Below are 15588 nucleotides of genomic sequence, written 5' to 3' on the forward strand. Positions count from 1 at the left end.
TGACTTTGACTCTTAGTGAGTATTATTTGATGCGGCTAAAATTCCACGACAATAATGGCGACGAGGATGCGGATTCCACAGCTGTAGACTCCAGGTTTGGGAGAGACTGACTGATCACCCCTGAGACAAGAGGTCTCGGGCTCCGTACCCCAGGCCTAAGGGAAGGGAGAGTCTCAACCATTTCTAAAGTCAAAGCTGACGGAATCTGGAAAAGAACCGTTGTGGTGGCATCTGAATAGATAATACGGTAAGCGTTATTTCGTTCGTGACCATGGGTCAGGGTAATTCGAAAGGGAGTACAAAGTCAATGGATCTGGAAAATGGCGTGTATGCTCGAGTGATCAAATCAAAGGGCACGGGGGCGTTGGAAAGCGTAAAATCTGGGAGAAAAGGTATGATTTTCCTCCTAAAGGAACACTGAGTGTAAAAGCACTCATTTTATTAAGGGAAAAATCATTGCGGATGGCAGAGAAATGAGAGCACAGAGTAAGATAAAGACCAAGGACGAACTGACTCAGACTAAGTCAGAGCTAAACATTAAGCAAATGTTTTTCCTACATCAGATTCATTACATGATGAACCTAACTTTCTTTTTTTTTTTCCTCCTCCCTATGCACCTGCACGTACCCCACCTGGGGTACATTTCCAATTCACAAGGGTACCGCTTTTGGACGATGACCTCCAACCCCCTCCACAACGTCGCCCTCCACCACCACCTGCTCAACAAATCGCACAGATACAACAACCAGCTCAACAAGCCACACAGATACAACAGCCAGCACGACAAGCATCACTTTCTGCACCCCCGCCACCGCCGATGCAAGAACTGCCACGTGGACCAGAATCAGAGATCATCCACATCCTTGACAGCACTTTTTAAGAGGACAAAGATGATGTTCAGATAAAGACGGAACGGGAGGCAAGGCCTAAGGAAACAGCAGAGAAGCCGTTCACCAGAGAAACAGCTATCTTAAGCTTTTGCCAAGATAGGAGAATGGGCACAGCCACAACATAACAACGCAATTTCTCTTCGCAAGGACAACGCTCCCGAGAGAACGGGCAGCAGAGAGAATGAGAGAAGAGGAGAGGAGATCCGAAAGAAAATGTTTGCTGGTATTGCGGACAGAAAGGACATTTGAAAAACCAATGTTTCCATTTCCTGAAAACTAAAGGGACACCGGAATACCAAGGGAGCACGGGAAACCTGCCGGTGTGTAAAGAAAGGGGCGACTGAAGCCAGGAGGGGGAAGGGGAGCATCGTACGGAGGCGGGTAAGTCCAATCTTGTTTTTTCTGCGGTTCAAATGCCATATTATCTGCTTGCTAATTCTGTTTTTTTCTGATGTGTGTGAAAGGGAAAGAAACGCTCTATGCAATGAAGAACTTGCTTTGCTTGATGTTGAAAGAGAGGCATACTCTAAACTGCCTCTCGAAGAAATAATGGTTGAGGGACAGGCTATGTTATTTATGGTGGACTCTGGTGCGACTAACTCTGTCATACGCAAAGATGAATTCCCATTTGTCACCTTGAGTGGGCAGTTTAACTCATCTATGAGTGCTACGGGGCATATAGTGAGGGAAGAATTTACTGCTCCACTCTGTTGTATGCATGACGGTAACAAGTTTATGCATATGTTCCTTTTATCTGACGCGTGTCCGGTAAACCTCATGGGGAGGGATTTGATGTGTAAAATTAATGCTAGCATCTTATGTAACAACCAAGGCCTGAATATTTCTTGTTGGGATCCCAGAATGTCATCTATATGTATGTCTCTGTCTGTATATGTGTATGAATGGGCCTTTCTGAATGAAGAGTTGCATGCTGAAGGGAAGATAAGATTGCCACAAGCCAGCGAGGTCATTCCAGCTGAAAACATGGATTGCACGCTCATGCTGTTGAAATAACAGAGAGAGAGTGGCAAGAGAGATGGTTTTCTGTAAAGACAGAGGGTTTTGACTTTAACCCATATATGCTGGAATGACTCATGGTGTGTGGCACTCGTTCAGTTGACAGGAAAGCAGGAACACATTTTTGATTTTGACAATTCAGTACCCCACATCTCTATTGCAAAAAATACTAGTCAGCCGTTAGAAAAGCAGGTGAATTTGCAAAGGCCTGCAGCGAGGCTGTTGATTGGGAACCATTGGCAGATAGCATACAGTTCTCAGAGCAGTTATCAGCACACAGAAGAGATTATGCTGCTTTTTCATGGCTGAGAGAGAGAGAGTTGTAATACAGAAAGCTGTTTCTGCAGATTTCAACTCACAAAACAGTTTGTCAGTACACATGACGTGTGCTAGTATTGATTTACCGCAAAAAGTTCTTGACAATGTACCTGATTACCTGTGGGCTAAAGACAAGTATGATGTGGGCTTGATTAAAGGGTGTGAACCAGTAACTATCACCCCAAAGAGTGATTATAGACCATGTAAACCCCAATATCCTCTGAAAAGGGAGGCGCTTGAGGGGATAAGGCCAGTATTTTAGGCATTATTGGGATAATTATTCCCTGCCTACACTCACCGGTGAGAACACCCATTTTTCCTGTACAAAAGGTCAGGGATGCAGGTCAGCCCACAGAGTGGAGGTTTGTTCAAGATCTCCAAGCAGGAAATGCTGTGGAACAAGCAAGAGCACCTCACGTGCCAAACCCTTACACAATTCTCTCACAGATACCAGCTGATGGCCAGTGGTTTTCAGTGTAGTGGATATTTCAAGTGCATTTTTCAGAGTTCCTGTCCATTCTGATAGCCAGTTTTGGTTTGATTTTACATTTAAGGGGTATAGCGAGAGCCGCACAATTTATAACTCGGCATTGCATTGTTCATTACAGACACTTGTGTTGGATGATGATGTTGCTTTATTGCAGTACATGGATGACCTCTTGGTGGCAGCACCGACTCGACAATCGTGCACAGACAACACCATACGGCTGCTCACTCATCTAGCTGAGGAGGGCCACAAGGCCAACCCCAAAAAGGTTCAATGCTCTGTCCAGAAAGTAACCTTTCTAGGACACGAAATTACACCAATGGGTAAGTCTCTCCCTCCAAAGAGAATAGAGGCAATAGCTAACATACCAAAACCCATTACAAAGAAACAGGTGATGTCATTCTTGGGTATGACATCTTATTGCAGGACTTTTATTGCTAACTATTCTGAGATGCAACAACCATTGCATGATATGATTTATGAGAAACCTTTGGCACCATCAGAGAAGGTAGAATGGACAGAGAAGGCTGAAAAGGCATTTGTGGAACTAAAACAGACACTACAGCAGGCACCCACTTTAGGTTTGCCAGACCCGAAAAAGCCTTTTGTTCAAACTGTGGATGAAAGAAATGGCTGTATGACATCTGTTTTGTTACAAGAACATGGTGACAAGTTGAGACCAGTTACATATTTTTCAGGACGCCTTGATGCGGTGGCCAGGGGCCTACCAGGATGTCTCAGGGCTTGAACAGCGCACATCTCACTTGTCTGCAGCAAGATGGCTGCGTTATTCCTGTGCATTGTTTCAGATGTCTAATGTCACAGTTGAAAGATGTACAGTGCTAAACCCGGCGACATTGTTACCTACACCTGATGAAGGTACACCACATTGTTGTTTGTCTGCCCTACGGGAAGTATGCACACCAAGGCCTGACCTTGCTGACACACCCATACCTAAATGCACCCTCACATATTATGTGGATGGTTCCTCTTCCAGAGATGACAGAGGCATAGATAGGATGGGGTGGGCAGTTGTGTCTGACTTTGAAGTAGTGAAATCCGGATGCTTACCACCTCAGAAATCTGCAAAGGTGGCTGAATTGCATGCACTAACACAAGCTTGTCAACTTGCTACTAATCAATCTATAACCATTTACATTGACTGCTGATTTTACTGACAGTTTCTCTCCTATAACAAATTTTACTCCTTTCTCAAATAGCTGTGTGCAAATGCAAAGCACACACCAAGGAACAGGACGTGATCTCCAGAGGAAATGCACGCACGGATGCGGAAGCATCTCTCATGACTACTAACAAAAACGTTTCTCTTACACAGATTTCCCAGGAAAAGGAAGCCGAAACACCACAGGAGTTTCTAATAAGCATGCAAACATTTTCTCTTCCAACAGAAATAGCTCTATGGAAATCGTGTGGAGCAACCAAAACTCCTGAAGGGATTTGGATGGGTCCAAATCAAAAACCTTGCTTACCTAAACATTTTTATTCCCATTTTGCTAGGTTGACACATGGGGACCACGGTGACATGCGATACTCTTCAAAATGAAAATGACATGTTGCAATATTGTATTTCTATGTCCTCTGTATTTCAAAATATCTCCAAAGCAGGTTAAATCAGCCCTACCCCGTCCAGTAGAAGAACCATTACACAACATCAAACCAGGGGATTACGTGGTGGTAAAGAACCTCAGGAGGAAATCCTGGAAAGCCAGACGGTGGGAGGGGCCATTTCAGGTTCTGCTGACGACTCACACCGCTGTGAAGGTCGCGGAGCGTGCCACCTGGGTGCACGTTGCCCATTGCCGGAGGTTTGGTCCGGGACTGCAAGGTGTAAACCAAAGGGAGGACGGCTAGTCGACTGCTACGGACCACTTTTTCGTATTGGTGGGAACCACAGATACCTGTATACTGCAAGTTTATACGAAGAACGACACGAGAGAACTGCAACAGCTCACAAAGTATTGGAGGACGACTCCAGTATTCTGGGTTTGGTTTGGACACACGCACACGACATCTTTAATGTGGGTAATCGACACGACGCTTGCAGCTTAATAACTGTAATTACAACACCAGCTTTGAGACCCCACATTAATTTAGACACAAAGATAATTTCATTCGAACAAGAAAGCAGGATAGCTTGGCACGACTGCACCGTGTGGTCCTACCAAACCCGAACCTACAAAGGAAATTAATCAACAAGGGCTCACGACCCCAACTCTAACTGTGCTCAGGGCTCACGACCCCAACTCTAACTGTGCTCAGGGCTCACGACCCCAACTCTAACTGTGCTCAATCCGGAATCATCAAGGGCTCACGACCCCAACTCTAACTGTGCTCAATTTCTTCAAGAAAACGAACTATTTTTCTTCTTTCAAAAATGAGATTCATGATCATACTATGTGTGTGCATTTTTACTTTTGCAACTGCACAGAACTATATGTACACTATGGTTAAGGGTAATAACCAGAGCTACGTAACGATGACAGTAAATGAAGTTATGAATAAATCATAAAAAGGGAGGAGTGTAGTGGAGGACTTTTATTATGCTTTTATTTTCATATTATTATGTTTTATTTTTCATCCTATTTTTCATTTTTTAATAACAATCTGAAGCTCACAAATTGTGATTCATATGGAGATCATGTTTTTCTGCTAACGTACAGAATTATGCTCTTTCTGTCTTTTCAGCAAGTACAATGTCCAAGGAAGGACTTAAACATCATGTACCAGCATGTACTGTCCTTTATGATTATGTTTAACGGTCTTTGCTCTTAATCACTGACAACTGAAGGCTATCTTCTAAATGACGTAGAAACGGATGATTGTACGTGTTTCAGCATCTTACTATAAATGTGTCTTCAACCTTGTGATCGGGGCTCTTAGGTTTTTAAACTTCTTGCACCATGGGGGTGAGAGCCTATTCTGCAGAATATATAAAATTCAGACAAAGAAAATTCTGTCGACAGTGTGTCTGTGTGATCCTTGACTTTGACTCTTAGTGAGTATTATTTGATGCGGCTAAAATTCCACGACACCGCTCAAACTGTCTGTCAAACATCTTAACTCCGCCCCCTGAGTGCAGCGAGCTGAAGTTCCACAGCAGTCAGAGGCAGCTGAACGTCTTGCAACGGTAAATAAATATCTTGTTGTTTGAGTACAATGCTGTAGAAACACTAGTATGTATATAACGGAGCCGAATTATCCATAGACGGGATTGGTCGAGTGGGCAATCAGGGGGCACTAAGGGCTCCAAACTGCGACCAAATTGAGTTTTTGACAAAGCGCGAGCAGTTTTTAAACAAGTGTTCACCCATATGAAGGGCACCCGTGACAACAATACGGAATGCACGGTCGGGTTTTTACCGCTTTTTTTGCATGACGCGTCTCAATCGTTAATCTAAAGTCAACACATCTCACGCGAGAAGACGCGCCCGCGCGGGTAAATGTCTAGCCTACATAAACACCAAAAACATATCAGATTAGAAAGGTCTTAGACATCAGATGCCCAGTTGGGAAAACTGGATAGAGACGAAAAACGTGTAAAGGATACAAGTATGTACATTATATTGCCCTGTCACTCATTACAGTATGCAATCTGGATATAAGTTATTGTATATGCATGTTTCTTATGCATTGAATTAGTCAAGGGAGTTGTATGATTATTTGGTTCATAACTTTTTATTCTGAAATCAACTGCATAGAGTTCAGTCTACTTAGTATTTAGTATATTTTTTAGTAATGCAGTTATTTGCACCTTCAAAAGACCAAGGTTCCTGGTCCTCAGCACAGTTTTTGCCAGGTAGGCAGAGATACATGTTGAATATGCTAATGGTATGGCTATAGTATAGTATAATCTCCTATTTTGATCTTTAATCTCCTATTTCCCCTCTTCTCAATCACATATCAATCACACAAACATGTTAACCAAATAATACAAATTAGCTTATAAAACAAACAGAATACCTTTTTTTCTTCAAACATATTTTAATGTAACTTTATGTAAGCAGAGGAAAAAATTAAAATTAATATATTCTACAATTAAATAAGAGCGAGTTCACAAGAGCACTTCACAAACACATGACTACAAATAGGCCTAATACAGACAAACACCCAGGATGTAAATTGTTAAAGCCAACTTAAAAGGGCAGATATCCTTTGCACTGTATAATGCCAAGCTATCATAAAATGTCATTTTTCATTCATTAATAGTGATTTATTTTTTCAATCATTAATAGCGAATAAATATAAAGCTATTAAGATGATTATTAAGTGATATTTATTTGGAGGGGGTGCCCTTTTTCAGTTTCAGCACATGCCCCTCAAAAGTTCTGTGCACGGCCCTGCAAACAGGGATGAATTTAGAAGCCACCAAACACTTCCATGTTTTCCCTATTTAAAGACTGTTACATGAGTAGTTACACGAGTAAGTTTGGTTGCACAAAATAAAAAAGATTTTTTTAAGCAGATAAAAAAAAGAGAACTATATTGTATGGCGGAAGAGCACTTAATTTGCAGCACTAAAATCATCATTTTTATCATACGCCCATTCTTACTTTCGGACTTTCTTATCCGTGCCATTCTCATGGATTGGTTCCTCAACTCCTTTTTCCTAGTTTCAAACCATTGTCGCTTCGGTTTAGGGTTAGATTTGGTGTTTGCGTTCGTATGTCACTTTAACTATTGGTTTAAACTATTTTTTGTGATTTATTCTTTTATATTTTCGAAACTTTAAACAATTGTCGCCTGGCATTGGGGTTAGAGTTTGGTTTGCAATTAAGCTCATAAAAGCATAATCGTATTAAAACAGGTGGCGTATGCGGCCACTTTAATCATGTGTGCATGTGTTTTAATCACGCACCTTAAGCGCAAATTCATTTTAAACTTGACATAAGGAAGTTTTACCTTGAACTCTGTCAACACGGCTCACTGTCAGCAGTCTGCTTTCATCCAGAAACAGCTCAAATAACGCGTTACAGGCACTGTCATAATATTTCTGTCTTCATCATGACACTGAATAACGAAATACGTCTATTAGAACGTGTTTGTTATTTAACATAAGTGCATTGAAACAATGGACAGTATACGTGAGTTGATCATTTGTGTGAATAATAAGCACAATCATTAGCGAATGATCAGAAAATAAAAACTGCAAGTAAACGGGAGTGAAAAGTTCAGTCATGTAAACCTCTTATTGCCATTACGTGCTTATTCTGATTATTGGGAATAATCCCATTATTGGTCTACATGTAAACATAGTTGTATACCCATACAATGAGCCAAAAATGAACCTTTGAGGGTACCCCCGCAAAAAAAATTGGATTCCCAACCCTGGTGACACATTAGACATTTTCTGTAGATTATCTATAGAAAAGTTAGTTTTTTGCTGTTTTTAACCCTTTTTATGACAATTAAATGATTATGACAATTAAATGAACACACTGTGACGTAAAACCGTTTGGTTCTTGTTTGTTGTCTTCAGCATACCAACGTCCAACACCGCCACGTGGCACCAGACTCCACCGCTACCAGTTTCTTGTGTTTGAGCAGCCTGATGGTCAGACACCGTCCCTTACCCCAGAGGAGAAGAGCTCACTGGGTAATCACGTAAACCACACAAAACACACCATACAGTTCAACACACATTGTAGACACATAAACTTCATAAGATTCATTCAATCCAAAAATGTCCAATCACCTTTATTTTGTTCCAAACCTGTAAGACAAAAACGTTAAGCAGATTGACTCTGCTCTTTTCCAGCATGGAGTGACGGGGCTGCGAAAGTTTTAATAAGATTGACAACTTGAAATTTAGCACATCAGTCATATGTTTCATGATGCTTTTATGATGTTTCAGTGATTTTCGGTGCTGAGCACCATGTGGTCACTGTGTGTTGTCATGAAGTGCAATGATGACAGAATATAAATTTCTGGATAAACTACTCTCGACACAACGTATCAAAGGTGCAACACGCAAACTTGCATATACTGTGTGGCCACCTATTTTAGATTTTTCCTGAAAATATCAGCCTTGCCATTTAGCATAACTTGTAATTAACATCTCGACATGAAACGACAAATACCGCTAAGCGAGACGTTGACGTTTCCCTCTAATTTATATTTTTTGTAATTACTCTGTAATTTAACATTTATATCTGAATGATTGATCACATAAAAGAGGTGGATTGAAAAGTGCCAATAACACCAAATGCATGCCCTAATACATTCCTATTTGTTGCATCATAAACTATTATTACATGCATTTTAGTGCTTTTCACAATTGCATAAAGAACTTCCATGACCCATATAAACCTCATCAAATTCTTTGCTTGTTATATAGTAAGTGGCAACTACGACGAGCAAACATCTCGGTACAAGAACATCAAATTGTATTTGTCAGATGACACAATTTGTCAAAATCATCACTCGTATCAGTCTGAACTAGTTTTCTTTCTTGTTAATGATGTTGTTCCACCGGTCTCTGTACCTATTGAAAGGTTCTTTAGGTTTCAGCTGCCACTTTGGCTTCCTGTACAGATGGTTGCATGAATAATAGCTCGCGTTTGATCTTTGAGAGTCAAGACAGTTTACAAAGCTTATCGGACTTCAGTGAGTGAATTTAATAAAGGAAATGTGAATTCATTTGGTGCGTCTGCTTCAGGAACTGTCTTTCAGAATCACACGCATACATAAACACACACCTGCCCTCTCATATTCCCCTCATGGGTTGTATAAAGCAAAATTATATATTGATGTGTATTTTTTAAAGCACCCTCATATGACAACATTATAAATAATAATATTTACAACAAAAACTCTTCTGTTTATTACACTGTAAACCTGGATAAGTTTGAGGAAAATTACAGGAAAGTTTTTGCCCTAAAAAAAAAATAAAGTAATGTGAACTAAAACATAAGTACATTTAACTTAAAATTTCTAGTAATTCCAACATAATTCAGTAAACTTAATTTTAAGTTGATTTAACTCAAAATAATTTGTAATATTAATTGCTCCACGTAGTTAACCCTTAAACAGGCAACGTGCACCACAAGATAAACTCTCTTCAGTGTCTTGTTTGGGGGGCATAAAAATACTTTTTCGTGAAATCCTTATATTACGTATCATATCTTGGTCTGTCTTGAATATGTGGGTCATGTGAAGTTTTTTTATTACCTAAGTTCAAAGATTTGCTATTTTTAATTCATTTAAATTACTTTTAGTGTCATAAATGGCATTAAACACAAAATTAACTGCAGTCAGTCATTGAATAAACTTGATTCTTCACAGAAACATACACAAAACTGCGTTTTTGACATGAATTGACAGTACTGTGGAGAGAACAATAATAAAATGTGCTGATCACCTGCACAGTGACATCATAAAATTATTATTAACTTAAATATTATAAAACAACATTAATAATATAAGAGCTCAAAACTCTGACATTTTATTAACAAATATTCAAGTAGTTAAAGTTATTTTCTATTTTTATTCTGTGAAAAAGCTTAAATAATCAATATATCTAGGCACAAATGACTACTGGCATTCCTTCCAACATGTACTGATCATTTTAAGTTCAGTTCACTTAAATACTTTACTTTAATGAATGTTATACACTTAAAGGAATAGTCTACCCTTTTGCCATATTAAACTATGTTATTACCTCAACTTAGACAAATTAATACATATCTGTCTTGTTTCAATGTGTGCACTGTACAGCGCGTCGTGAATGTGTTAGCATTTAGCCTAGCCCCATTCATTCCTATGGTACCAAACAGGAAAGCCACCAAACACTTCTGTGTTTTCCCTATTTAAAGATTGTTACATGAGGAGTTATACCAGTAAGTATGGTGCCACAAAATAAAACTTTTTTTGGTACCATAGGAATGAATGGGGCTAGGCTAAATGCTAACACATTCACAACGTGCTGTACAGTGCACGCATTGAAAAAAGATAGGTATGTATTAATTTGTCTAGGTTGAGGTAATAACATAGTTTAATATGGCAAAAGGGTAGACTATTCCTTTAAGGCTCGTATTGATAAGATAGCAAATCCGATAGTATCTCCTGGCTCTCACTATTGCTTTGGGATCTCATCTTTTTTAAAACATGGTAAGGAACGTCACATTTCCGTTTACAAAATTTAGCCAATCACAACGCACTGGATAGCTGACAAATCAGTTTACTTTCTTAGAACGATGAGCTTTGTACTAAAACGACCTGTTACGGATGGGTAGGACTTAGAGGTGCTACAAAAATGTACTGTATGTGGAAAATAATGCGTTTTTTGAACCATAAACCATGCGAACACATTGTATTACACGAAATACACAAAGTAATATGCTTTTTAGCCACGAAATATGGGTCCTTTAAAGTATGTAGTACTCCATTTTTGTGTGCAGTCGACACAGGCAGTCGATGGATATATTACAGGACTAAACATGGCTGTACTCCTCCAGAAGCACATAGGGTCACAGGAGGCAATGTTTTTACTCTTTCATTTAGTCATTTAGTAGACGCTTTTTTCCAAAGCGATTTACAAATGTGGTAAACAATTGAAGCAATTATAGCAACACAAGAACAGCAACACATAACTGCACTAGAAATAGTCTCATCAAGTCCAACACAGTATACATAGCCAAGGGTTAGTTTTTATTCTTTCACACTATACATTGTATAAATGTATATGTAATCTTCTTGCAGAGAGGCTGCTCAACATGAACATGGCCATCCAGTGTTTGTGTCTCTTTTTTTATCGACTACCTCAAAAAGTTGCCTCTTGGGGACCCTGTCATTATTCAAATGATTAAATTTACATCACAAGCACTAGGACTACACGATAAATCGCATGTGATTGTCATGCGCATCTCATCAGTAAAGCCGGTTTCTTGATGTCTCGAGACTGATTTCTGCTTTCTCGGACTCATCTCGGACTTGTCGGCCCTAACAAGAGAAGGCCATAACAAATTATATTTAGTATTATATTTATTTCTAAAATAGTGTTTCATCGATGTCAATATTAATTCATGAAATAAATGTGTACTTTTTAGGGGTGGCTGTATCCCCCCGTAAATCCAAAGTTTCATGTGTATATAGTTAGTCTACTAATATTGTGATGATATTGTGATCTTTACTATGTTTTTCTTATAAAGGCATATACATTTGCACATTTTTCTAAATTGTTTTTATGATTCTTTTGTGCAGTGCGTCTTTAGTCCTAATCAAAAAATTAAGCCTGAGTTCACCAAAACATCTTTTGTTATCTTGATGTCTAATTTGATTTCTAAATCATTCTCTATTTTAAGTATTTTTCATTGGCTCTGCTCAGATGTGTGATTTCATCAGTGAACATTCAAGTCATTTCCTCTATGTGTATTGTACGATGATCAAATTTTTGCAGCAGTCGCTAAAAGTTAAATGAAGAGATGTAATCTCATGCCCCCCCTCTAATGCATCATTTATACCAGTGGTTCCCAAATTCGTTCCCCTTTACGAACCTATACCGCAATCTGAACCCCCCAATTAAATTTTAATTACCTTAACTATCTTGCCATTGTAAACATAGGATATTTTATATAAAATGACTAGTTGAACATGGTATGCTCTTTATTCGATCCTAGATAACATGCGTCTCTTCAACCAAATATCCATATGTCCATACAGTATGATGAAGTTTATCCCTTTTTTCTAAACTTTTATTTTCAATGTATCATTGGAGGTCTTAACTGTGTGCTTGTCTGTGGATTAGCATGTGGCATCTCTGACCGGTATCCATCTCTCATGTTGTAATGACATTCATTGACTAATTAATCTAATTGGAGGGTTTGGAGCAGTTGACAGTGGGTGTGGAGACATCTAATGATCATTTTCTACTTCCCCAGCCCTTAACTCGACACACACAACTCATGATCTCTATGCATTTGTGTGTGTGGCTTTAACAGCAAATCTCCATTTCCCCTAATTCTCAATTCAATTTCAGCCACAGCTTTGATCTTTAACTGTGCGGCAAGAGGTGCGCCTAAAAGCCTGCCGTGCAGACTTCAGGCCAGAACTCGTGTTTGTGTGTGGGTAGGAGCAAAAATGTGGGTCACTGAAAGGACAGCGACAGCTGGTTGTTACACAATTGGCGATGGGTGGTATGCGGGCGGCAGTGGGCACGAGAGATCTGCGTTGGTGGGGAATCCCCACGCCTCTTGGGTCTTTGTATCCTCTCCGATACTCGTTTCTGTGCCAGGGGTTTCACGGGCCACGGGTCAAGCTAAGAGGAGATGGCAAATGGGCACGCAGGGGCTGGCGTCTTTATGCTGCCAGCTGGCACGGCGTCGTCAATTCACACGCTCTCATACCGTACACGAGCGCATGTAGTAGCACGTTTACGTGCTGGCCTTCAGACAGAAACACGGGGTGTACAACCCACAACTTTGTACTCTCCCCGAACACACAGCCACCTACGCTCACACATCCTACACGTACACAAATACATTGCTGTGGGAGAAAGTTATATCAGTCTTTCTTTCATTCAGATGTTTTACCTGGGATAAGTTATGAACTGAAAGATTATGAATAGTTGGAAAAATTATTTTGTTTGAATATATCACCACTATATCACTTTTTTGGATTAGATCCTTAATATGGCGTGACATAGATTTAAAAAGGCCCTAATTCATTCCTCAGAGATTTTGGTCCATGTTGACATGATAGCATTACACAGTTGTTGTAGATTTGGCAGCTCTGTTTCTGTATTGGATTGACATCTGGTGACTGTGGAGACCATTTGAGTACAGTGAACTCATTGTTATTATTAAGAAACCAGTTTGATACGATCTGAGCTTTTGGCGTAGTTAGACTGTTGGAAGAAAGCAGATGAAAGGCACAAGATTGTCATAAAGGGTAGACAGGGTCGACAATAATACTCAGGTAGACTTTGCAGTTCAAATGATGCTTCTGTGCCAATGCATTTCTTATTGCCCTAACATCTAACAGCGTGAAAATAAATTTTTAAGTCTTTTTCAATGATATGATTTATATAATAATATTAAAATTTAATAATATTATCCTCTTTCAAGGCCAAGTGACTGAATGGCTGAATTGCATGTTCATTAGAGTTATAATGTTACAAAAAGCCATCGCTTTACCCCAGAAGACATTTAAAAATAGTTTGGGTTAGTTTTTTATGTATGGATGCGCTTTTTTGGAGCTTTAAAAATGGGGCACTATCCAATGCCATTATAAAGGTGAAAAGTGAATTAGTCTGTGTTTGGTTGGAAGAAGAAAGTTACATAATGTACACCCAGGATGGCTTAAAGGAAAACACCACCGTTTTTCAATATTTTACTATGTTCTAACCTCAACTTAGACACATTAATACATACCTATCTGTATTTAGTTTGTGCACTTAATCTTCATACAGCGTGTCGTAAATGTGTTAGCATTTAGCCTAGCCCCATTCATTCCTTAGGATCCAAACAGGGATGAATTTAGAAGCCACCAAACACTTCCATGTTTTCCCTATTTAAAGACTGTTACATGAGTAGTTACACGAGTAAGTCCAGTATGGTGGCATGGCGTTTTTTTTAAACGGATAAAAAATGAGGACTATATTGTATGGCGTAAGAGAACTTAGTTTGCAGCACTTCGACCTCCTCTCGCTCAAACTTTAGTCAATATTACTGCACCCGAGGTCAAAGTGCTCCTAACTAAGTTCTTTATAACCTGATCTCACGTATTTCCGTGGCATAGTCACGGAATTTTGTGCTCATTTTTCCGTGGCATTCTCACGGATCTCTGCATTTTTCCGTAGCCCTGCTACGGACTGTCTTTTTTCGTGGCATTCTCACGGATTGGTTACTCAACTGTTTTGTCCTATTTTCTTACCATTTTCACTTTGGTTTAGGGTTAGATTTACATGAAATGACATGCCTACCCAAACCCAACTCTAACCCCAACGCCAGGCGACAATTGTTTAAAGTTTAGAAAATATAAAAGAATAAATCAGAAAAAATAGTATAATCCAATAGTTAAAGTGACATACTAACACAAACACCAAATCTAACCCTAAACCGAAGCGACAATGGTTTGAAACTAGGAAAAAGCAGTTGAGTAACCAATCCGTGAGAATGCCACAGAAAAAGACAGTCCGTAGCAGGGCCACGGAAAAATGCGGAGATCCGTGAGCATGCCACGGAAAAATGAGCACAAAATTCAGTGACTATCCCACGGAACTTTGTGAGATCATGTTGGTTCTTTAAGATGCATGAACTTGGACAGATATGGCCATGGGCAATTTGTCTCTACATCTTCAGATTCTGCCTTCATGCCACTCCATCATGGACATTATAATACAAGTGTGTTGATGTTACTTCTGCACATAATCATCAGACGATCTTCACAAAGACAGAACAATAGATGACTGTAATGAACAATTTGAGTTGTGATCTAAAAAGAGAAGACGACAAATCAATGTGACGCTAAAAGGCATCGCAGAGGAGGGACAATGTAATGTAGCGCCTGGTCGCATGACACCGCTACTTGCTGAAGAAAGTATTTAACTACTGTTAAAGCTACACTGTTTGTACACAGCAAAATTTAGTGAAGTTAGTAGCGTCGGTACTTGTAGTTAACTTCTCCCCATCACTGGGCTTAAGGTTGTGTAAAATATGGGGTGAACTCCCCAGTCCTTTAAAATAATTTAAGTATAGTCTGTCACAAAACAGGACATGAGAACCACCCTAGCACATATGATCTGACATTTTGATAGTGGTTACGTGCAGGTGACCCAGGTCTAAATCCATCTCATTTCCTAACACATTCTGTCTCCAGTTGACATTTAAGAAAGCATTACACATATATGTTAAAATGTCA

General features: G+C 39.6%; 1 protein-coding gene and 1 long non-coding RNA gene across 3 annotated transcripts in view; both read left to right on the forward strand.

The window, feature by feature from the left end:
- Positions 1 to 15588, forward strand: part of LOC135729808 (phosphatidylethanolamine-binding protein 4) — a 166883-nt gene that overhangs the window by 139122 nt on the left and 12173 nt on the right. Inside the window, exon 6 of the mRNA XM_065247670.2 lies at positions 8210 to 8326. Within this exon, the coding sequence (XP_065103742.1) occupies positions 8210 to 8326 (117 nt within the window). The remainder of the gene's footprint in view (positions 1 to 8209; positions 8327 to 15588) is intronic.
- Positions 2964 to 5687, forward strand: LOC135729809 (uncharacterized). Of its 2 annotated transcripts, XR_012337962.1 has the most exons (3): positions 2964 to 2980; positions 3411 to 4751; positions 4862 to 5687. It is a non-coding gene; the product is annotated as an uncharacterized lncRNA (long non-coding RNA). The 2 variants fall into 2 exon arrangements; XR_010525764.2 differs by lacking the exon at positions 2964 to 2980 and having other exon boundaries at positions 2987 to 4751.

Source organism: Paramisgurnus dabryanus, chromosome 11, assembly GCF_030506205.2.
Source record: "Paramisgurnus dabryanus chromosome 11, PD_genome_1.1, whole genome shotgun sequence".
NCBI lineage: Eukaryota > Metazoa > Chordata > Actinopteri > Cypriniformes > Cobitidae > Paramisgurnus > Paramisgurnus dabryanus.